The 24,376-nt window shown below is 36.6% G+C and overlaps 1 protein-coding gene across 5 annotated transcripts in view; it reads left to right on the top strand.

Annotated features, from left to right (window-relative positions):
• The window catches only part of RPRD1A (regulation of nuclear pre-mRNA domain containing 1A), a 72,673-nt gene that overhangs the window by 29,103 nt on the left and 19,194 nt on the right, over window positions 1-24,376 (top strand). Inside the window, exons 2-8 of one of the 5 annotated variants that reach the window (XR_007136699.1) lie at window positions 1,641-1,770; window positions 4,947-5,053; window positions 5,134-5,231; window positions 8,491-8,617; window positions 8,726-8,901; window positions 11,134-11,253; window positions 12,058-12,089. Coding sequence is in view for 2 of the 5 variants with exons in the window: in XM_047794136.1 (XP_047650092.1) it covers window positions 1,641-1,770; window positions 4,947-5,053; window positions 5,134-5,231; window positions 8,491-8,617; window positions 8,726-8,901; window positions 10,289-10,456 (806 nt within the window). In the remaining 3 variants the exon portion in view is untranslated. Of the gene's footprint in view, window positions 1-1,640; window positions 1,771-4,946; window positions 5,054-5,133; window positions 5,232-8,490; window positions 8,618-8,725; window positions 8,902-10,288; window positions 10,916-11,130; window positions 11,254-12,057; window positions 12,090-24,376 lie in introns of those variants that run through there. The other 4 variants (XR_007136701.1, XR_007136700.1, XM_047794136.1 and 1 more) reach the window with 4 other exon arrangements.

The raw sequence follows: 24,376 nt of genomic DNA, 5'->3' as shown, positions 1-24,376 counted from the left end.
GGACCGAACCCGCAACCTCATGGTTCCTAGTCGGATTCGTTAACCACTGCGCCACGACGGGAACTCCGGCCCTAGTATTTTTAACTAGTTATGCTTTGTGATTTAATTAACCAGACAAGAGTTAGAAGATTTAGAAATTTGTCTCTATTATTGCCATTTCTCCTTTATCGCTATTCTATGCCAGCAACTTTCAAAAGCATGAGAAGTGATGGGCTGCATCTTTAGACAGGCAAACCATATTATGCAGCAGGTGGTACAGGTTTGTGAAATCTGATCAGTTGTGAGTCAGTATTTTACAGTTCCTTGCGAGAAGGTTGGGATGCTAGTTTCCCCTAAAAGTCTTAAGATATGAACTCAAAAGTAGCTTAAATTTTAAATTGAATACTCAGTAGCAACCTGAGCCGCTGCAGTGACAGTGCTGGCTCCTTCATCTGCTGAGCCACAAGGGAACTCCAGAAAGCTCAAATCTTGAGGACCAAATGCAGCCTGCCCAAATTTTTGTTTTATTTCCAATAAACTGGCCCACATGAGTGGTGCACTGGATTATCAGTCCTGGCCGTAATTCCCCTATACCACTGTAATGTGGATGCCACAGAGTATACTTTTTGAGTATAATTGTACAACTTTGAATATTCAAGTTTAATTATATTATGAAATCTGATATATTATGAAAATGATAAATTTTTATATATTATGAAAATTATGAAAAACGTATTATGAAATATAAATTATATTATGAACTATGATATATTATGAAAAATAGTCAATATAAAAGATTGTGTTGAACTAATAAATTTTCCTTACATATATGAATCAAGTCATACTCAATACTACTGTGCCACATTGTAACTAGTGAAAATGTATTCTGGTCAGCAGTTATTGAAATTCTTGTCTGCTCTTATAGAAGGATGACTATACCCACAGAATATAGTGAGTAGGGACATATTTTTTGTCAAAATGAGTCAGTTATTTAAAGTCATGTAATCCAAAGGGGAAAAAGTCTAAACTTTGTCCATTTGGTCTCCCTAACATTTACTCTGTTAGCTTGGCAAATACTCATTTCAAAACAAGAAAGATGTGATTGATTTATGTCTCTTTTATTCTGTTTTGCATTTTGTACTCTTGTTATGCAATAACTTGATTGATTTTTTTAAATAAATTCAAGTTAAGATTTAGGGTACGTTTTAATAACATGACCAATCACCATCTTATTTTAAGTGGCTGTATTTTATGTAGTGTTTAATAGTTTTAATAAAATTTACTACAGCTAGTCACAGAAGTGCATTTTTGCACAGATGTGAGAATTTCCTTGTATAGAGCTATTCATTTGGGGATAATGTTAAGACTGGCAATCAAGGATGATTAGTTTTGGTGACTTGGTAAACCAAGGAAACAAATATTTCATTGACTAGCTCTGCCTCTGAAGTTCTTGTTTATTCTCTAATGCATGATCTTCAAAAACCATATAGTAGTTATCCTTTAAAGAGTAGTGACTTGCTAAGTTTGATAGTAGAATGAGAATCTAGGGTTGAATAAAGGTTAGTAAGTTTGTTGTACTTCTCAGCTACTTGATTGGGTAGTGAGAAAGTTTGTCCAGGTTAAGTGAAGATATTTTAATTTTATTTAATTTTCTTTTTCAGCCAAACCAAACAGAAAGCTTACGTTTCTGTACCTAGCCAATGATGTCATTCAGAACAGCAAAAGGAAGGGGCCGGAGTTTACAAAAGATTTTGCCCCAGTTATAGTGGAAGCCTTTAAGCATGTTTCAAGGTATGATGATTGTTTGGGTACTAGGGGATCTGTTTTAAATGCCTAATATGTCCTTTTGCTAAAACTTGCTTTAAGACATTAAAATAAAAAACAATATATTTCTTTGAAGTTTTCGTTTGAAAAAGACTTACCTATAATGGCATTTGTAAATGTGTTGAATACTTGCTGTATTCAAGTATGAAAAATTTTTTGGCTAAGGTGGGCGTTTCAAGTACGTTTTCCTTAAGTGACCAGAAGCAACTGCCATATTGGAATAAAATTCACTAAGAATGAATGAATCTGTTATATTGAAAACTTCTGTGCTTATAAAACTATCAATCTTCCAACTAATCCTTCTGGTAAAACTTAGTACTATAATAATTTTAAGGTTTTCTAGTGTGTGGGTACGTATAACATTTTAAAATGCTTTGGAAATATGGAATATTTAAGATAATCACAAACCTGTTGAAAATTTTGCTACAGAAAAACGCTGAAGGTAGAGGTCTGTATATTTCCAAACATTATATGCAAGTATATGGTAGATTACTGGATAAATATTGAGGTAGGTGATAATTTAGATTTATAATTAAATTATAAATTTAGTTATAATTTTAATAGTTATAAAATTATGATCTAAATTATAGAATTCAGGGTTGAATGATGATCTATGTTGAATGATTAAGGATGAAAATATACTCACCACATGCCCTGCAGGTGTAGTCATAGTAGATGAATTTTTAAAAATTTCAGTGTGAAACACTGCTATATGTTGCTTTCTTAAACTAATATTATTTACCCTTCAACTTAGATGCTGTCTTTTACCATCTTTTCAGGTGCTGCTGTTTTTTAAGAGTTGAGTCCTAGGCCTTCTTCTGGTGTCATATTCTTTACTAGCCCTCGGGGTGATACATATATACATTACATGCAATCAGTTATTACCCATACCCTAAAAATTGACAGTCTTACATTCCAGTCCAGATATTTTTCCATTGTTTTAGTCCTGTATATCCAGTTGCCTATTGAATTTCTTTCTTCTTTTTTTGCCACACCCATGGCATGTGGGAGTTCCTGGGCCAGAGATCTAACCCAAGCCACAATTACGACCTGCACCACAGCTGTGGCAACACTGGATCCTTAACCTGCCATGCCATAAGGGAACTTCCACCTATTGAATTTCTAGTTGGATGCCTCCAGCCATCTCAGACTCACTGTTGAGTCTCATGTCCTTCCTCCCTGACAGACTTGGTCCTCCTCTGGGTTCATTCTCTTGATGAATGGCAGCTCCATCTCTCTGGATGCCCCTTTGAGAAATCAGGTGTTATCTTGAACTCTGTATGATGTAGTGATTTGTAATATATCACACTGTCCTTTCTTCTTCACTCCCCTTATCCCATGTGTACATATGGTTCCCTCAGTTCTTTAGAGTTCTTTCCATTCCAGTTACCATAATGGCATTTCTCTGTTATTGCAGTAGCCTGCAAATCCATGTAGGAAACTGTAGCCAGAGTTGCAGGCTGTTCATAATACTCTGTTGCCTTTGAGTTGTTCTCAGGTCCTGAGTAAGACTTCAGGTGTTCCTTCATGGCCTAGTCTACTTCTTGGGATTCCCCCATTTTTCCCCCATGCATATATATATAGTCTATACAGTTTAAGCTAATCAAACCTCTTTTAGTCCTTTCTGCCTTAGGCTTTTTTTTTTTTTAATATATAATGCCCCTTCCTAGAGTTTAATAAAATATTTATTGACTACCTACTATGTAGTGAACAAGGCAAAGTTCTCTTCTAGTGGAGCCTACGTTTTCAGTGGATGACAAAGGTAATAACTAGATAAACAAGTAAATACATCTTACAGTGTCAAAAGATAAGTACTGTGAAGAAACATAAAGCAAGGAAGGAACTAGAGAGTATGATGATAGTCAGTTATTTCATGAGTAAAGATGGACTGTTTGGGGGAGGTGGTATTTGAACAGAGGGATGAAAAGAGCCATTTGACTATCTGGGAGGAAAGGATCCTAGGAAGAGAAAACAGTGGCAGAAACAGTGAGAGAGCCACATGCTGTAATGTTTGAGAATCAGTAGGGAGAATTGTATTTAGAAAATGTGGGCAGAAAGGTAGCTAGGAAACAACATGTCCACTTTGTGGCCCAGGTTAAGGATTTCACTTTTATTTTTGATATGATCGGTGGTTCTTAGAGGATTGAGAGTATAATCTAATTTACATTAGTGGGAAATAGAATGAAAGAGTACAGCCTGCAAGACCAATGAGAAGACTGTTATAGAAATCCAGGCAAGAGATAATAGTGGCTCAGTCTACAGTGGTGGTGGTGATGAAGGCAGTGGGAAGTGGTTGGAAATAACCTGTTTCCCACTTCTCTGTATATCCAGTCTTGAGAACTCAGATTAAATGTATCATTTCCTCAGATACCCTTCCTGATCGCTTTTGAATTGAACCAAATCTCTGTTATGCCTGTGTTTAACACCCAGTTCTCTTTTGTGGCACTTACAGCTGCCATAAAGCTCCGTTTGTATCACTAGTTATCAGAGGTAGTACTTTGATCAATAAATATTTGTTACATAAGTTTAAAAATCACCCATTAGAAATCTTTCTCTCTTTCTCTCTTTCTCTCTCTCTTTTTTTTTTTTCTTTTGTCTTTTCTAGGGCCACACCCATGGCATATGGAGGTTCCCAGGCTAGGGGTCCAATCGGAGCTATAGCCTCCAGCCTATCCCAGAGCCACAGCAATGCGGGATCCAAGCCGAGTCTGTGACCTACACCACTGCTCACGGCAACGCCAGATCCTTGGATCCTTAATCCATTGAGCGAGGCCAGGGATCGAACCCATAACCTCATGGTTCCTAGTCCGATTCATTTCTGCTGTGCCATGACGGGAACTCCAGAAATCTTTCTTAACTGCATGTGCAGCCCCATTAGGTTAGGGGTTTCTTGATAACCCCTAGTCGCCTCTACCATTTTTTGGTAATTTCTTTGTTTAATAATGTATCTCTAAGCTCTTTAAGGAAAGTGGGGAGTATGTCTGTCTTGGTCACTTCACCCCTGAACTGCTGATCACATTGTGGTATTCAGCAAACATTGGTCAGCTTTTTTCAGGGAATGAGTGCCATTGTATTTAAAATCACCATTATTTTTGCAGTAGCACTATGCACTTTTACTGTTAATATGTGTATCTTTTCTTTAGTGAAACTGATGAAAGTTGTAAGAAGCACCTTGGAAGAGTGTTATCTATTTGGGAAGAAAGGTCTGTTTATGAAAATGATGTATTAGAACAACTTAAGCAAGCTCTTTGTAAGTATATAATCTTTTATCATTGTCTCTTCATTAAAATGTATTCTCTCCTTAAAACTTTTTCAATTTTTTCAATTCAGATGGTGATAAGAAGCCTAGGAAGCGAACTTATGAACAGATACAGGTGGATGAGAATGAGAACTGTTCCTCTCTAGGATCTCCAAGTGAACCACCACAGGTAGCAGTTTTACTCTGTAAAAGGAGTTACATTACTAGTACCTCATGTAGTCACGAAGCTTTATTAATTTCAGTGTTTTACTTCTGTAAATTGACTTTTATTATAGTTCTGAGTACCAGAAAGAAGCTGTATGAATAAGTCTTACTTTCTGATTAATAAATTGCTCTAGTTTAATGTAGTATGTTGTATATTGTATATCAGGCAGTCTTATTTTGTGTAGAAAGAAGATTTGATTGCTAAGTATGATTAGGTCTGGTGAGACATCCACCATTTAAACAGTTTCCTTTTAAATAAATAAAACATTATATGATTAAACTGTTTTGTATTATGCTTTAAGTACACTAAAAATTCCATCCCTAGAGATAAAACACCACTCTATTAATAATTTTTGCTTTTAAACATGTAAAAATGTGTGTTAGAGTTAACAAGTATATGTTCGTAGAGTTCTCTGTAACTGTATAGAACCATGTAGCTCCATGGTAAAATAAGATGAATTGGAATCATCTTAATACTCCATGTCCTCCCAGGTTGGTACAGTATAGCATTTCCTAACCATCAGATGATTCCAGAAAGACAGTTTTACTGTAATTATGTGGGCATTAAGTCTTAAAGCTTCCTCCTTCTATGTTTCAAATATATAGGAGGGACAGATAAAATTTTAAAGGAGGAAATGAAGACATAGCCATACTCTTAAAACAAGGTAAATATCTTTATGGGCTAGAAATGGTACAGAAACATAACTCAACATGTGAGCCGGAGTATGGTTCCTGTTGAACTTTGGTCCAGAAGCAGACATGGTTTGCACAAATCAGTATCCTATAGAGTAACAAGAACTTAAGTAACAACTCTCCATGGACTGGAGGACCGGATCAGAACTCAGTGCATAAAACCTGAGACTGGATGGAGTGCTTTCCACTACAAAAGGAGCTTGAAATAATAATTCAACCAATTACTGCCTAGAATTGTGGATTTGTATCGGTATTAGTGCTTGGGAGACAGACAGAATTTGACCGAGCCTCTCAGCAAGTACCTGACTCAAGCCCCTATTAATTCAGTGACAGGAAGGCTGAAACCCATATGGTCATGGTGGATAAGGGCTTGAATAGAAGTGTAGTAAGAACATAATATTGGGAATAATCAAGCAATAGGCTTATATTTCTTTTGGTAGTAATTCAAGACGGAATCATTTTATGATAAGAGCCTTATTATGATTACATGAACAGTATTTTACCCAAGTTCTAAATATAGGATCTGAGGAGACACTGTTGTGGCTCAGTGGATTAAAGACCTGACGTCTCTATGAGGATGCTGGTTCAGTTCCTGGCCTTGCCCAGTAGGTCAGGGATCTGGCGTTGCTGTGGGCTGTGTTGTAGGTCACAGATGCAGCTCAGGTCTGATAATGCCATGGTTGTGGTGTAGGCCCCAGCTGCAGCTCCAATTCAGCCCCTAGCCCAGGAACTTCCATATGCTGCAGGTGCAGCCATAAAAAAAAATACAGGCTCTTATCCCCCTCCCATTCTCCCCGATGAGAGTTAAATTGTACTTCCTAGGATTAGCTGAGCAACCGCCTGACTCTTTCCTTGTTCTATAAAATGCTATTGCTTGTTGGGTTTGTTTGTTTGTTTTTGGCTTTTTAGGGCCACACCCGCAGCACATGGAGGTTCCCAGACTAAGTATTGAATCAGGGCTGCAGCCTCCGGCCTACACCACAGCCACAGCCAAGTCAGATCTGAGCGGTATCTGCGACCTATACCACACCCCACAGCAACACCAGATCCTTAACCTACTGAGCGAGGCCAGGGATTGAACCCGCATCCTCATAGATCCTAGTCAGATTCGTTTCTACTGAGCCACGACGGAAACTCCCAGAATTATTTTTAAAATATTGGGGTTTTGGACACATAGTAATGAATTGAAAGCACACTTAGGATAATGTATTTCTTATTAGGTTCCACTCATTCTTACCATGTTTGATTATTTGCTATGTGCTAGAAGCTAGATCCAGTGATAGCATTTTTGGTAAGGGAATAGCTTAAAAGAAAAATCTGTAACTGGCTGTTAATGTCATCTAAATACATACCCAGAATTAGTAATATCTGATATATTTCACTTATGTATGAAATTTCCCAGCGTTCCAGGATCTAGGCTTAGAGATGATAAAAAGAAAGAAAAAAAGTAAAAGGAGGCAGTTGGGGATGGAGACTAGTAAAAAGAAAATTTACTTATTATTTTTTGGAATAACTTTAGAGATATTATGAATTGTGAAATCATCAGCAAAGACTTGCCCTTCCCTCCTAATTATTACAGCTGGTATGAAAACAATACAGCTAAAATATTCTGATGATAAAATACCGATTAAGCATTATGTAAATCTTAGTCCTCAGATATATGGAACTTTGTAGTACTTTAATGATTTTAGTAACAAACCATAGTATAGTTGAAGGTACCATACTTGAATATACATATTCCGGAACTACATTTCTTTTGTGTTTTAATTACATCATTGAGAAATGTAATTTAGGAGGGCTCTTCTGTGTTGTGGTAGATGATGATTTGTATCCTCCCATCCCCCACTATCCAATTTAATGATAAAAATTCTTATGTATAGTGATAATACAATGAATATATTATAAGTAAAACTTGTATTCTCTAGTTTGAAGTTATAGCCTGCCTTCGCTTCTTTTACCAGTGTGTGTATTGGCATATAAATGAATCACATCATTTTAATAGATTATTTTTACACTGCCTCTACCACTATTATTATTATTTTACCACTGCTTCTTTGTTCCAATTTATGTATTTCCAATACTTAACATAGTATAGCTTCTTTTTCTTAATATAGAAAAGAAACATGGAGTTCCCGTCACGGCTCAGTGGTTAACGGATCCGACTAGGAACCATGAGGTTGTGGGTTTGATCCCTGGCCTTGCTCAGTGGGTTAAGGATCTGGCATTGCAGTGAGCTGTGGTGTAGGTTGCATACATGGCTTGCATCCCGCGTTGCTGTGGCTCTGGCATAGGCCAGCAGCTACAGTTCTGATTAGACCCCTAGCCTGGAAACCTCCATATGCCGAGGGAGTGGCCCTAGAAAAGGCAAAAAAGACAAAAAAAAAAAGAAAAGAAAAGAAACAGACTGTCTTTAAAAGTAGTTTAAAACTAATAAATAGCCTAAAAGGATTAAGAAATGTGAAATAAATTTTAAGTGTTTTGTATTTGTTTAAGCTTCATTTATTTTGTTCTAAAGTTGTATAACTTTTTAGACTCTAGATCTCGTTAGAGCATTACAAGATTTAGAAAATGCAGCCTCAGGTGATGCAGCAGTTCATCAAAGGATAGCTTCTTTGCCTGTTGAAGTTCAAGAAGTATCTCTTCTAGATAAAATAACAGGTAAGAAAGAAAATGTGATCTGAAATTTTCTGAGGAGTAGGGATAAGGAAACAGCATATGGTATTGTTTTTGTTGTGGAATAATTTTGTTATTCTGTGCTTCTCTTAGATAAAGAATCCGGAGAAAGACTTTCTAAAATGGTAGAGGATGCTTGTATGTTGCTGGCAGATTACAATGGCAGATTGGCGGCTGAAATAGATGATAGGAAGCAACTCACTCGAATGTTAGCAGATTTTCTTCGTTGTCAAAAGGAAGCCCTTGCTGAGAAAGAGCATAAATTGGAAGTGCGTAACCTTTTCCTTATTTAGTGCTTATTTATTTTTGGTAGGAAATTTAAATATCTTAATGTTGCTGCGCATTTTGCATTTTTTATTTTTGACATGGACCTTTTAAGACAATGGCCCAGGTAAGCCACTCCTTGCATTTAATTGATTTATTTTTACTTGAACCAAATCATTCTGCCCTAGTAAATTTAGAAATTTATTTGAACCAAATTATCCTACCTAAAGTAAATTTAGAAGTTTGGAATTAGTAAAATTGGTTGCATTTTAAAGTCATTCATGTGAAATTCTAGTAATAGTAATTCATCTTAATGAGTTTAAACTCTTATCTTCAAGAACAGAAAATAACAGGAAAATAGCAGAGGGTATAAAGCCTGGTGTCAACTACAGTAAATTATGGTTGGATTTACTTAATCTCTTTTCTGAGTGCATACAGTCTTTTGGGAATACAATTAAGAAACAAAGACTTTTTGTTATGGATATGCCAGTCCCCAGTCTCTCTGCTTTTGAACAATTCATCATTTGGCTCAGGAAAGTAATCTTCAAGTTACTCTTTTGTTCCATCCCTGATTTTAATACTTAGTATATTCCTACCCCAGCTCCCAGCTCTGACATACCCTTAGGTAGAAAGTTACTGCTTCTTTAAATTGAATGATGATTGATATTGTTGAATAGAAATGTGGAGGTGCAGAGGTTAAAAAAAACACTGTCATAGTTCCTTTGAGCAGAGCAGCCATTGTCAGGGGCAGATGAACCAGATTTGGTTTTATTTAAAAGAATCTTTCATTTGATTAGTCCTTGTTTAAATTGTTTGCTACTAGAGTAATTTCTTTTTCTAATAATATGTAGGAGAATTTCTAGTATGTCTGGTCCCCGTTTTAAAGAGACAGTTCCCTTTAAATTTGTAGGTATGTCATGATGCTGCCTCTTAATCTTTTAAGTAGCTTTTATTTATTAGAGTTTAGTTCTTGTTTCTTTAGTCTCTAAATGTGCCAAAGATGAATACCATTTCTACCTGTGGTAGCAGCTAATTGGTTAAGTATCAGCGGCAGAGCTCTCCTATCCCAGATTGTCAGCATTGTTTAGCATTACCCCTTTTTAGTCTGTTCCTCCTCTGCTCACATTTAGACACTCAGAACCTAGTTTTTGGCATTGAGCTCTACCCTTGGAGAGGTTGCCCAATTTTACATAGAATGGAAAAGACAGGATTTTTCAAAAAATAGCATTTGTAGTTAACTTGCCAGTTCTTGATCTTGTGATGCTATTTCAATCCAAAACGTACTATTACTTGTTTTGTTGTTAGCAGAATTAAGGGTAAGTAATGTCATTCAATTTTTGTCTTTAGTCTTTTGGAATGGTTTCTTTAACTTCTATTGAGCTTCTGTTGCAGGTATTGGACATGGGCGTATCTTCTAACGATGTCATCATCATTAGCATATTCTTCCTGCTAAAAATAAATAATCAAACTCCAAAGCCTGAATTGTCTCATGTTTTTGAAAATTGGAGATTACTTCTTTCTCACTTAAACTTCCTCATATATCACCAGTTACAAAAATAGCATTTATGTTTGAAATGTAAGTGTAGAAAAAAATATAAGATACCATCCCATCTAACCCCTTCTTTTCCCAGTGCCTTCCAGCCAGATTTCATGATTGATAATTATGGGGCCTGAGGCTGATGATAATAATGGCAGTAAAATTCACCTTGTGTTAGGTACTGTTCTAAGCACTTCATATATGTCAACTTATTTAATCCTGTATAGCAGGAAATGTTATTATCCCCATTTAACAGATGAAGAAAACTGAGATAGAGATTGAATAACTTGCTCAAGGTAACAAAGAGGTAGTGAGTTGGTTAGAACCCAGGGAATTTGCTTGCAAAACGACAAGTTTCCTTCCAGTTTTTACTTATAAAAATATAAGACTACAGCAGTAGCTGAAGCACCATCTCTCCAACTCTTTCTTCTTCCTCTTTCTACAGAAGTAATCACTGTCTTGAAATAAAGTGGTCTAGGGAATTTTTGTTTGTTTTTCATCATGGCTGGATTTTCATATTATGAAGAAACCACCTAAATAACGTCAGATGTTAACTTACAAGTAAAAAAATTTATATTTCTAATAAACTAGGAAGTTATTCCATAGACTTCTTTGTAAATTATCTTTTAACTAGGTGATTCTTTTGTCAGAAGATGTGAACGTGATTTGAGATACTTAGACATCTTTTTGTATCAAGTAGGTGGCATCACTTTGAAGTTGAGACTGGGAGATCAAGATTTATACTTACCTTATCAGCTGTGATATCATCAAATAGTTTTCCCTTATCAGGCATCTTTGAACATGAACTGTGATTGACCAGGTATTGACGTCATTGATTTCTCTTTTTAAAAAAATAGGACATTAAAGTATCAGTTTAGGAATTGGCTATTTCATATTTCTTAGGGAAGCCGCTATTAAAGCATTTGTAATGATTGAAAACATGAAGTGTCTAAAATTTTGGAAAATAGGAATCATTTTTTAAACTTGTGACTAACTTTAGCTGGCTATTGAAGCAGATAACTTAAAGTAGACTTAAAAATCTATTTCATAGGTTGCTGTGGGAATTGTATTTCAACATTCAGAAGTTGAAATTATTGCATAAAATGTTGTTCACCTAGCTTGTTATCTTGGAAGGCAGACAGCATTTTGATTTTGATATTTTTGGAGAGGGGGAGATGTAGAGATCAGAAATTCATCTGTATTCAGTAAGTTAATGTCTTTGTTCAGTTTTGAATACCTCTTTTTCATGATACAATTGGTGTAAGAAAACATGCTTTCACAAAATCCTTGTTTATGTCATAGTATATTGGTCGATTTAAAATTACTAGATTTCCTTAAAAAATTGATTTTCTAGTCTAAGATAGATTTCCATAGAAAGTTGGAAATCACAATTTGATGGCTCTTCAATGGAGAAATCATAGTTCCAAGTTTTGGAAGTCAGGATGGGAAAGCTATCAGAGGGGATAGTGTTTATCTTTTGCCGTCTTACATCAGTATATTCACATTTATCTCATTTTTTGAAAAGAAGGCATAATACTCGTTTATGAATGTTTAAGTCTGTCACTCTTCTCATGGTGTCAGATTGCATCCATTGAGTTGCTTTTCTTACTTTTGTTCATTATAGGTATTACTACAGAGAGCATCTTGGTGATGCAGGTTTGTATAGTTGTGCAAGTATATCTGCAGGATTGATTCTCAGAAGTAGAATAGAATAGCTGGGTCAGAAACAATTTCTTTTAAGCGTTGATAATGTATGCAAGCTCTCCAAAAGGTTCTGCCTTTTTAAACTCTTTGAACTATGAGTGTATCTTTTCCTACAAAACCTCTCCCAACAGTGAATGTCCGTGCTTTTTAAAATTTGTGTATATCTGATAGGTTAAAAAAATTTCTTTGTCCACCCATTGGTCATTTAGAAAATATTTATTAGTTATTTTAATTCTGCTACAAATTTCCTATGTCCTTTGTCTACTTTTGTTGGTTCTAAGTTTATGATTATAAGACAAAGTAATGTTTGTCTTTGCCTTTATAGATTCTGGGATTTCTGGATATATTTAAGATGGCCTTCTCAAGGCTTAACTACAAAAGTACTATAAGTTTTCAATAGTTTTTACTGACAATTTTATGAAGATTTTTTGGGGCGTTCCTGTTGTGATTCAGTGGTTAATGAACCCAACTAGTAGCCATGAGGTTTCGGGTTTGATCCCTGGCCTCACTCAGTGGGTAAAGGATCTGGCGTTGCCATGAGCTGTGGTGTAAGTCGCAGACATGGCTTGCATCTGGCGTTGCTGTGGCTGTGGCATAGGCTGGCAGCTGCAGTTCTGATTCAACCCCTAGCTTGGGAACCTCCATATGCTGTGGGTGCGCCCCCAAAAAAAGACCAAAGAAAAATTTTTTTTGTTCATGGTATATATGATGTAGGGATATAACTGTTTGAAAGTGATAGGAAATGTCCCCTCATCATTTAGTTAATTAATGGCAGTCTGTATCTTACTGTATTGTAAAATGGCATTTCTATCATATTTATTTCTAGATATACATGTGTATACATGAATGTACCCTTTTCTACAGGCCCATTTGTTTTACCTACATTTAATTATACAGTAGATATTTGTTTTTATTACTATTAGGTATTTTTCACATGTCTGTAATTTTAATTATGATTATTGTGTATATGAATTTTATTTTCTTCCCAGTTATTTTTTACATATTTGCCTTCATACTTAATATTTTAAATGACAGCATTTTGCTAAGGAGATACTTCTTGATTTTCTTGGCCTTTTCAAAAGTACTTTTATAAATTTTTTTGTTTTCCAGATAGTTCAATTTCTGTCTTTTAAGTGCTTATTAAATTTTGTTTTGCCTGATACGCTTAGTGATTAGAAATTTTTAATGTCATCCCTCAGTTTAGGAAATAAGAGTATTTTAAATCTATAGTACTGAAAATGGAAATTTAAAAATCTTGCGGAAGGTGTTTGCATGTAGTTTTTTGATGGTTGTTAACATCAAATTACAAATATTCAAGGGCATAGTAGTAAGTATATGGGGAAACTGCTTCTGGGAATCTTTCATCTGTCATTTGGTTATTTCTTTGTATTTTGTTTTTCTGTTGAAATTGATTTCATTTAAATTTAAAATTTGGTAAGATGGAGCTAAGGGGTTTTTCCTTTTGTTTGTCTTTTCTAGGGCCACATCCATGGCATATGGAGGTTCCCAGACTAGGGGTCTAATTGGAGCTGTAGCTGCTGGCCCACACCACAGCCACAGCAACGCCAGATCAGACCCACGTCTGCAAGCTACACCATAGCTCACAGCAGTGCTGGATCCTTAACCCACTGAGCAAGGCCAGGGATCGAACCTGCAACCTCATGGTTCCTAGTTGGATTTGTTAACCACTGAGCCACCTTGAGAACTCCGAGCTATGGACTTTTTTTAAAGAAGCAAATGTTACTAGTTTCTTAATGATTTTTTAGGTTATTTTTTTGAGATTGAAATATTAAGTTGAAAACTTTATGGTTAATATATCCATCTTTAAATAATTATGTAATCTTGATTATTTTTGTTGATTTTGCAGGTAAGCTATTTTCATCCTAGGGAAGAAGCTAAATAAGCAAAAGGCTTATTAGCCTTATGTATTGAGCTGATGTATTATTTTGCACATTTTCTTTTCATTTAATTTATTATGTGCATCTTATGTCACCATTTTCCTTTTTAATGTATGGATGTATCATAGCTGTCTGTTCATTATGACTATTTTCATTGCTTTGAAATTATGAACAGTATTGCAGTGAACATCTCTTTAGTTAACTCTTTACTTAGATACCTCATTATCTCTTGTGATAAATTCCTGAAGATAAAATTGGTGATTCATATTAAAAACTTGATACATGTTATCAATCTTTGACTAAGTTTATACTAGATCATTGTCTTTGATGATTCTGAAATATCATTATCTGTATAGGTCTTTTCTTCTAGGCTATTCCTTTTCTCCAAAGAAAGTGTTTCACATTTGCTGGGTAGGTAACAGGGCATCCATTTTCAGAACAGTGCCTCACCTCTTACCTGTGTGATTAGCATCTCCAAGTGCAGATCTTTGGCTCAGTTCTTATCCCTTATCTTTTGGCTGTATGGGATGAGTTTTAACAGATTGATGTAAAGATATGTATTTGATCTTCATTGTGAGCCTTGAGACTCATCATTACATTTCAAGAAGCACTTGATGCCTCAAAGTCCCAAGACTATCCAGAATTCCTCAGGATGAACATTGATTTGATCATTATCTGTTGTTTCAGTTTTTTCCATCTTCCAAAAGTTATCTGTGCACTGTAGTGCCCTGTTCTCTGTCCTTGTGGGTTTCTGCCTTTATAAATTTAGTGACTTTGGGGTGGGGGGGGGAGTGAAGATAAACATGAGTTCAGTTATATAAATGGAAGACCTTTTGTGTCTCATTAAATGGAACTACTAATATATGTGTTTCATGACTCCAGCCAAACCATTCTAGTCTATTACCTGGATTGTTAACTGATATTCCTGTTCCCTGTCTTTAGTTTCTATACCACTGCATCCAGATTGATCTTTTAAGAAGAAAACAGGTCTCATCATACCCTGTTTAAAACTCTCCACTGCTTCCTATTGCACTTTTGGATCTTGTTTTAACCTCCATATATTGCCTATGAGATCACTAGTCTTGTGCCGTCCCCTTTTAACCTCATCTGGTATCCATTTCAAAGGCATCCATTTCACTCTTTAAGCAGATGAAGCAAGTTCTCTCACCAGAGTTTCTGCTTTGCTAACAGAGTGACTGGGGTGCTCTCTCCTCACCTTTACCTAGTTGTTTCCTTTTCTCATTCAGGTTTATGTCCCTGTGTCACCTTTTCAGAGCCCTTCTCTGTCCCTTTCATTTGGTTTTACTTGCCCTTCTCTGTTACATTGCTGATTAATGCTAATACTTTGCTCTCTGAATTTGACTGGGCTAGGTACCTAATATAAGTGGAATTACAGTATTTGTGGCTGGCTCATTTCACTTAGCATAGCATTCTTTAGGTTTATCCATATCATAACATATAACAGAAGTGCTTTCCTTTTTAAGACTGATGGATATTTCATGATGTGTATAATTCCACGTTTTGTTTTTCCAGTTATCCATCAGTGGACGCTTGAGGTGCTTCCACCTTTTGGCTGTTTGGAATAATTTATGCTGCTGTGAACATGGATGAGTTCTAAGCAGATATATCTTTGAGTCCTTGCTTTCACATCTTTTGGGTATATATCCAGGAGTGGGATTGCTTGATTATATGGTGATTCTATTTTCCTTTTTTTTTTTGAGAAATGGCCATTACCATACAATATCATACCATCTCTAATGGCTACAACTATTTCACGTTCCCACCAGCAGTGCACAGGATTCCGTTTTCTCCATATCCTTGCCAACACTTGTTATTTTGGTTTTTGTTGGTCAGTAGCCAGCCTAATGGATGTGAGGCAGTATCTCACTGTAGTTTTGTCTTGCATTTCCCTAATAATTAGTAATATTAGCATCTGTCATGTGATTTTTGGCCATTTGTTTGTCTTCTTTGGAGAAGTCCTTTGTCCTTTGTCCTTTTTTTTTCCTCTCAAGTCTTTTTAGGGCCACGACTGCGACATATGGAAGTTCTTAGGCTAGGGGTTGAATTGGAGTCGCCGTTGCCAGCCTTTGCTATGGCCACACAGGATCTGAGCTGCATCTTTGACCTATGTGGCAACACCGGATCCTTAACCCACTGAGTGAGGCCAGGGATTGAACCCACATCCTCATGGATACTGGTCACATTCTTAACCTGCTGAGCCACAACAGGAACTGCTGTCCATTTTCTGAGGTTTTTTGTTGTAAAGTGATGGTTGTAGTCTTAGATTGATAATATTTGTTACTCAAAAGCATTTGGAGATCATGTAACCCACTCAGTGTTAGAAATTATTCTAGAACATTTCCTAAAAGATTAGCCTCTGCTCGAATGTTTCTGATATGAAGAGAGCATGGTATTTTGAGAGTAATCCATTTTCTGGTCTGTGGCTAGAAATTTATTTCTTCTTTATGAAATTTCCAGAAGTATTTGTTCACCTATATATATATTTGCACATTCATTCATTGGGGAAAACAAAGTATACCAAAAATCCAGAATGGAAGATAAAAACCACAACCCTACTATTCATACTGATATTGTATGATTTAGAGTTTCTTTTGTGGCTCAGAAGAAACAAATCTCATTAGCACCCATGAGGATGCAAGTTCTGTACTTGGCCTCGCTCAGTAGGTTAAAGGATCCAGTGTTGCCTTGAGCTGTGGCGTAGGCCAGTAGCTACAGTTCCTGTTTGGCCCTTAGCCTGGGAACCTCCATATGCCTTGGGTATGGCCCTAAAATAGATTTTTTTTTAAATTGCATAATTTGAAATAGTGGCCCATCTTTTAGTTTCTCCCTCTCTTCCTTATCTTCCTTCCCGAGTTTTATTGGATCCTAAATCTCTTTTAGTCTGCAGGGAATCATATTTTTCTTATTTTAAAAGTTACATTATTCATCTATTGTCATTAAAAATTTTACTTGAAAAGCTATTTTAGTCAACTATGTCAAAATAAAGGCTAGAGATGTAGAAGTCTTGAAGAGTAACAAAAATCTTACAGGTCTTTGCAGGTCTAAGAGTAGCTTTCCTTTTTGCTTACCTGTGAATGCCTGCTTGGCTGAATATAGAATTCTCAGTCTCTTTTTCCCTTTGGTCTAGTTACTATATTTTTTTCCTTTCTCCTCCACATTTAACGCTTTGACTATCATATATCTAGGATATTAGCTTTTCATTAATTTTGCTTGACAATGATGTATTCTTTTTTTGGAAAAACCTATATTGCCTTTTATTTATTTATTTATGGCTGCACCTGTGGCATATGGACGCTCCCAGGCTAGGGGTCGAATTGGAACTGTAGCTGCAAGCCTATGATGCCACAGCCACGGCAACACCAGATCCAAGCCACATCTGAAACCTACGTTGCAGCTTGTGGCACTGTGGGATCCCTAACCCACTGAGTGAGGCCAGGGATACACCTCACATCCTCACAGGTCTCTATGTCTGGTTCTTAACCCACTGAGCCACAACAGGAACTCCTTGCCTTTTATTTTTGTTAATTTTTAATTTTTTTATTTTTTGTATTTTCTAGGGCGTTACCCGCGGCATATGGAGGTTCCCAGGCCAGGGGTCAAATCGGAGCTGTAGCCGCCAGCCTACGCCAGAGCCACAGCAAGGCGGGATCCGAGCCGCGTCTGCAACCTACACCACAGCTCACGGCAATGCCGGTCCTTAACCCACTGAGCAAGGGCAGGGACCGAACCCGCAACCTCATGGTTTCTAGTCAGATTCGTTAACCACTGAGCCACGATGGGAACTCAAACATCAGCCATTCTTAATCTTGGAGTTGTTTGTCAGATTCCTACATAATTAATTTCAAAAATATGTGTGTCTTTATTATCTTACAGAGTCAATGTTTCAGCCTGTAGAGTTTTTTAAAAATTTGACTCTTGTTATTTCTTGTTTGGTTCTCTTGGCCTTGTCTGTAGTCCTCTCAAATTTCAAGTGTATGTATTATTAGTTATTTTCTTAGCATCTCAGTGATGGCAGATGAATTCCTAAGTTTTTTTTGCAGCTATGTGTTCGGTCATTTTTTGAAATAGTGTCTTATCTGCATCAGGCCTACTTCTCTGTTGTTTATGGAATCTGCCTTTTTTCAAAATTAGGTACAGTATTTGCTGGTGTGCATCCTCTTGGTAGTTCTTTGTGGTTTCTGAGATGTAATTATTGTCTCAGAAATAAAGTTGGTCTAAAGTGTTTTCTGCCTTTTGCCCTAGTGTTTTAGAATGTAATTGATTCTCTTAAGAGACTTGGATTTAATTAAAATGTGTTCACAGTATGTCTTTGCTTAGATTTTTCAACTCTGTGGAGGAAATCAGAAGCAGAATAGGTTTCTTTTCAAGATGTTAGACTGAATGACAGCTTTTTCCTACTCCTAGAACTTATAGAAAAGATAATTTATATTAAAATATAATAAGTTATAAGACAGCATAGTCTCTCTTTATCATGTAATTATTTGCCTCTTGAATCTCAATCCTGCATGAAGGAAACATTTCCATACATTATGTGGGGGAAGCATTACCAATGTCTAACTAGAAACTTGCTACTGCACTTAAACTCCATTGTAAAGGAGATAATTTAAAATTTTAACATGAAATAGGAACTAATACTTAGCATTTACTATGTGTGAAGGTACCATGCTAGGTACTGATCATATTTTTATTAGCGATTGTATTTGGCAGATACTATTATCCTAACCCGTTTTATGAATGAAAACACCAAGGCATAGAAATACTGTATTAACATTATCTTCAAATGAAATTTGAAAAATACATTAAAAATAATTACATTAAAATAAGCACATTAAAATCACTCAGGTCCTTATAACATTTCAGTGTGTTTCCTTAATCTTATAAAAATCATAGACTAGGAGTTCCCGTCGTGGCGCAGTGGTTAACGAATCCGACTAGGAACCATGAGGTTGCGGGTTCGGTCCCTGCCCTTGCTCAGTGGGTTAACGATCCGGCGTTGCCGTGAGCTGTGGTGTAGGTTGCAGACGCGGCTCGGATCCCGCGTTGCTGTGGCTCTGGCGTAGGCCGGTGGCTACAGCTCCGATTCCACCCCTAGCCTGGGAACCTCCATATGCCGTGGGAGCGGCCCAAGAAATAGCAACAACAACAACAGCAACCAAAAAAAAAAAAAAAAAAAAGAAAAGGCAAAAAAAAATCATAGACTAAAATCATCATCATAAGCATATAAAAAATTTTTTAAAGCAGTTATAGTTGTACTCTATGTACAAATTTACATCCAACTTGGCTTGGTTAGTCTTCAGTGAGTATGGTGTATGAATTAGAATAATGAACTGAGAATTTGGAGTTATGGGTTCTACAAGTTACTGCATGAACATGAAGAAACTGTGTAATATCAAGCCTTTTTTTCTTTAAAAATGCAGATATCAACCCTAATGATTATGAGATATATTCAAGCTTTAAAATCAGTGCTTTTGACTTGCCCCATTCCTTATCTTATGGGCGAAATGTCTGAGTAGTTTAATTCATCTTATGAAAGCAGTATGCTGAATTAAAATTTTTTTTTCCGGAGTTCCCTTCATGGCTCAGTGGTTAACGAATCTGACTAGGAATCATGAGGTTGCAGGTTCGATCCCTGGCCTTGCTCAGTGGGTTAACGATCCGGCGTTGCGGTGAGCTGTGGTGTGGGTCACAAATGCGGCTCGGATCCTGCGTTGCTGTGGCTCTAGCTTAGGCTGGCGGCTACAGCTCTGATTGGACCCCTAGCCTAGGAACCTCCATATGCTGCAGGAGAGGCCCTAGAAAAGGCAAAAAAAAAGACAAAAAAAAAATTTTTTTTTTCCCTTGCCTTTTATTCCTAAACACTTTCCCATTGTAAAAAACAGTTCATGTTTATTATGGAAAATACTGGAAAAAAAAACACTCAAAAGTTTACACTAACCTCTGAAAACAATCATTATTTTAATGTATTTCATCCACTCTTGTTTCTTGTTTAAATAGTTGCATATATTCAATTTCATCTATTTTAAAATGCGAAAGTGATTTTTTAACTTAACATTATAGGTGGCTAACATTTATTGTATTTGTTGTTTCCTTTATTTCAAACAAGGGTGAGACCTTTAGAAAAAGGCCCATTTATCCACATCAGGATAAATAAGTTATACTTACTGGATCTGTTGAAAGAACTATATCCATGTGGCAGATGAGTGAGGGATATTACAAACAAGAATATTGGAAGTTATCTATTTAATACAGGTCCTCATTGCCTCTGCAGTCTTTCAGTCCCTATTGTAATTCATTTAGCAAGTGATATTTTTGGTAATTATACTTTGTAAATTAGTTATGTGTTCCTTGCTTTTGCAGTAAAATCTCGTTAGAACTAGAATTTGTCTTGGTAATTTTGATGTTATTGCACACATCAGATTTGTTCAAGTAAAATGTGAACCTCTTATGTAGTTAAATCAAACAAAATTTTAAGGAGAGCCTTATGTTGCTTGCACTAACATGATCTCACACAGTTTTGTCAGGCTTAACCTCCTAATGCAAGAATTCTTTGTAAAACGTCTTCAAAATTTGTTCATGACTTAGATCAGTTATGGAGAAAAGCTCTGCTCAAAGCAAAGCCAGTTCCATTCTTGGAATCTTTGTCATTCCAGTGATCTTATTCCAGTATGAAGTAGTATTCTTGGGTGTTATGGGGGAATTAATAAATTTAGTAGATTTTAAATTGAGGTAATTTTTGTTAAAATGAAATGCACATATATTAACTAGGCAGATCATTATTGGGCTAAGATCTTGTGTGTGTGTGTGTGTGTGTGTCTTTAGGGCTGCACCCGTGTCATATGGAGGTTCTCAGGCGAGGGGTTAAATCAGAGCTGAAGCGCTGTATCTGCTGACCTACACTGCAGCCACAGCAACACGGGATCTGAGCTGCGTCTGCAACCTACATCACAGCTCACAGCCATGTGGGATCCTTAACCCACTGAGCGAGGCCAGGGATTAAACCAACATCCTCATGGATACTAGTTGGGTTTGTTACCACTGAGCCATGACGGGAACTCCAAGGTAAATTTTGATAGCTTATTAGATGCTAAATGTATTATGCTATAGTAGTATGTTTTATATTAATTTTAATTCCTAGTGAGATTTTAGTAACCTTTTGACTTTGGACCATAGTGAACTGTGTTCAGTTTTTCTTGTATTTAAAAAAAGGTATTTTCATGAAACATCAGAAAGATTATAGGATATGAAAACATGGACATTTTAACCTTTTTTTGAGTTGCCAACAGCTTTGAAAAATGCTCATATGCATACAGATTTACTTACAACTTCAGTTGAATTAGGGCTCCCTCTAATACTCATCCATGGCTCACAGATTAATTAATAACCGTTGGTCCATGACCAGTGCAAATTGAATGGGAATTGGTATGAATCTTGCCTTGCTTTTATTATTTTTCTCTGCTTAAAAACTTCCAATGGCAGTTCCTGCATTTGGATTCCTCTAAGTTAACTGCATCAGTATGGTGAAGACCTAGCTTGGTGTCACACAGGAGAAAGCACTGGTCATTAGTCACCATGGTGACAGAGCTGTGGTAACATCTACATTAAGTGTTCATGATATGGAAATGAAGTTCTGTTTCATTGAATGCTGGTTAAACCACAGCTGGGGTTCTGTATTCAACTCTGGCTGGATTCTAGTTTAGCAAAAGTGATTAATTTACCACAGTGTATTCAGAGACAGGGACCAGGATGGAAAAGGAAATAGAAACAAAATACCTTGGGGAACAGTTTTAAAAAAATGGAGATGTCAGAGATCAAACGTGAGTACAGACATAATATACATATGCTGCCTGTCTTCAGATGCTTTGAAAACTATCAGAGGAGTTGGGTTTATGTCAAGAAGGCAGAGCTAGGGTCAATGGATATGTTCCAGGTGACAAGGAACACCATTGTGACAGTTAGAACTGGCCTAATAGTGAAAGGATTATTTAATAAAGTAATGAGTTTCAGGCTCAGCTGTCAACATCCATAGCAAACCTTAGATATAGCCCAACTCTTGGCCAAATTAACATAAAACCTCACAATAAAGATTTGTTTACCTCAGTTTTTATTGCCTATTAATTAGCTTTTAAAAAAAATCACACATCATACCAAAAGGAAAACAGTCTGAAGAGAAAAAACAAGGATCAGAAACAGATTGTTGTATGATACACCTTTTGGAATTACCAGTTCAGGAGTTTAGAATAACTAATTAACAACTCTAATGGAAAAGTAGACATCATGCAAAAGCAGGTTTAAGTAGAGTGGTGACAATGCTCAAGAATGAAAGGCAAATTTTATTTTTCAGTCACACCCACAGCTTGTGGACATTCCTGGGCCAGCAATCAAACTTGTGCCATAGCAGCAACTGAAGCTGCTGCAGTGATAATGCCACATTCTTAACCTGCTGAGCCACAAAGAGAACTCCAAAAGCAAATTTTAAATGCTAGAAATAAAAACTGACAAATGAAGACTGCCTTTGGTGGTCACCTCAATAGGCTGGACACAGCTGAGGAAAAAAAATTCAATGAGCTTGATAAAAGGTCAGTAGAAACTTCCCAAACTGAAAAGCAAAAAGAAAATGGAACAAGCAACAGCCCCTTTCCCCGCCAAACCAAAGCAAAACAGAAACCAAACCCAGAACATTCAAGAACTGTGGGACAGTTTGGAGAAGTGTAACATACATGTGCTCGGGTTACCAGAAGTCGAACAAATGAAGAAATATTTGAAGTAATAATGGGCAAGTTCCAGTAATTCCAAAATTAATGACAGACATCAAACCACTGGTCCAAGAAACTCAGAGAACAAGTGATACCCGGCATCATACCCCAAAATCTACAGTCTGCACTTTGAAACTGCAAAAGAGGAAAGCCAAAGAGAAAACCATGAAAAAACCCAGAGGAGAAAAACAGTTTACCTGCAGAATAGGGATTAGAGTGGACTTCTCGGCAGTACCACACAAGAAGGGAGTGAGGTGAAATGTTGAAGGAAAAACACCAGCTAGAACTGTATATTCAGTGAAGTTGTTCTCCAAACGTGAAGGATAAAATAGTGTTTGCTGTTGCTGAAGGTGGTCAAGAAGAGGTTGAATGGCAAGGACAAAAATAATGGGTCTAATGTTTGCCTGAGTATATTCTATATGTAAACAACTAGCTCTGGGAGGTGGTAGTATATATTCAGCAAATATATATTTCAGTGTTTTTGAGGAATGTTGCAAACTAGATTTCCCTCTTTGGAGCTTCACTCTGGACATGAGCATGTTCGAGATTGGAACAGGGATGTAGCAAAGAAATTTGTCTGCTCTCAAACAACCCAGAACCTCTCATCTCGGATTTATGGCCTGCTTGTTTGAATCCTGTTTAACAATGTTCTCTAGGAAACCAGTTTCAGAAATAACAAGTGCCAACTTCCATGAGCCTGAAGCAGTGTGATTCTTTAGTAACTGGATAATACATACTAAAGGAGTGAGACTAGAAGGTCACACACAGGGAAAATAGGGTAAAGGGTCACACGGAATGAAAATTTAAAGCATGGTTAAGTGTACTTCCTAGTTTAAATAATTATACAAGTAGAAAAATTAATTTGATTCTTAATCTCATTTCTTTAAATTTCTATTTGATTTTGAAGTTGCTTTCAGAGAAATGGCCTAAGCTGTATGCTGCCTATCTATCTCCTGGCTTATCCCCCCTCCCTCCTTCCCTCCCCACAGTCAGAACTGATAATTAGTACAGTTTCAACCTTCCTTGGATATTGATCATCATTCCTGATTGGGCTATCCCCTTGCGTCATTCCCTGTGTTGATATTATTACTGGGTCCTCTTTTATTAAAAAAAAAAAGAAAAAGAAAAAAGAAAAAAAAGGCTCAAGGCCCATATGCTGTTATCCATGACAAAATGATGACTCATCTCCACTACTGGGAATTCCAGAGATGTTTTAATGGCAGAATTAGACTAACAAATGCAAGTAACAGTTTCCTTAAAGTGTTGGATTTTGAGTTTTAGGGACATGACTGTTAGTCTTCTCACTGTGGCGATCCTTTTTGATATAATGTAGATTTCAGTAGGGTAACATACTTCTTCAGAATACTTATCCCAATAACAATGCCAAGGTACAAGAGGCAGGATAAGCATAGTGGTTAAGTATGAGGACTCTGAAGCCAGACTGTCTAGGTTCGAAGCATTTTCCCCTTTGTGTTGGCTTTAGGGGAAGTTTCTTAAGTAGTGATTGATTAATCGTGCCTTAGTTTTATTATCTAATACATGGATAATGATTGTCTCTACCTATAAA

This window comes from Phacochoerus africanus, chromosome 8, assembly GCF_016906955.1.
Source record: "Phacochoerus africanus isolate WHEZ1 chromosome 8, ROS_Pafr_v1, whole genome shotgun sequence".
Classification (NCBI taxonomy): Eukaryota; Metazoa; Chordata; class Mammalia; order Artiodactyla; family Suidae; genus Phacochoerus; species Phacochoerus africanus.
Note: the sequence above shows the minus strand (reverse complement) of the source record. Positions and strands in the feature narration are given on the sequence as shown.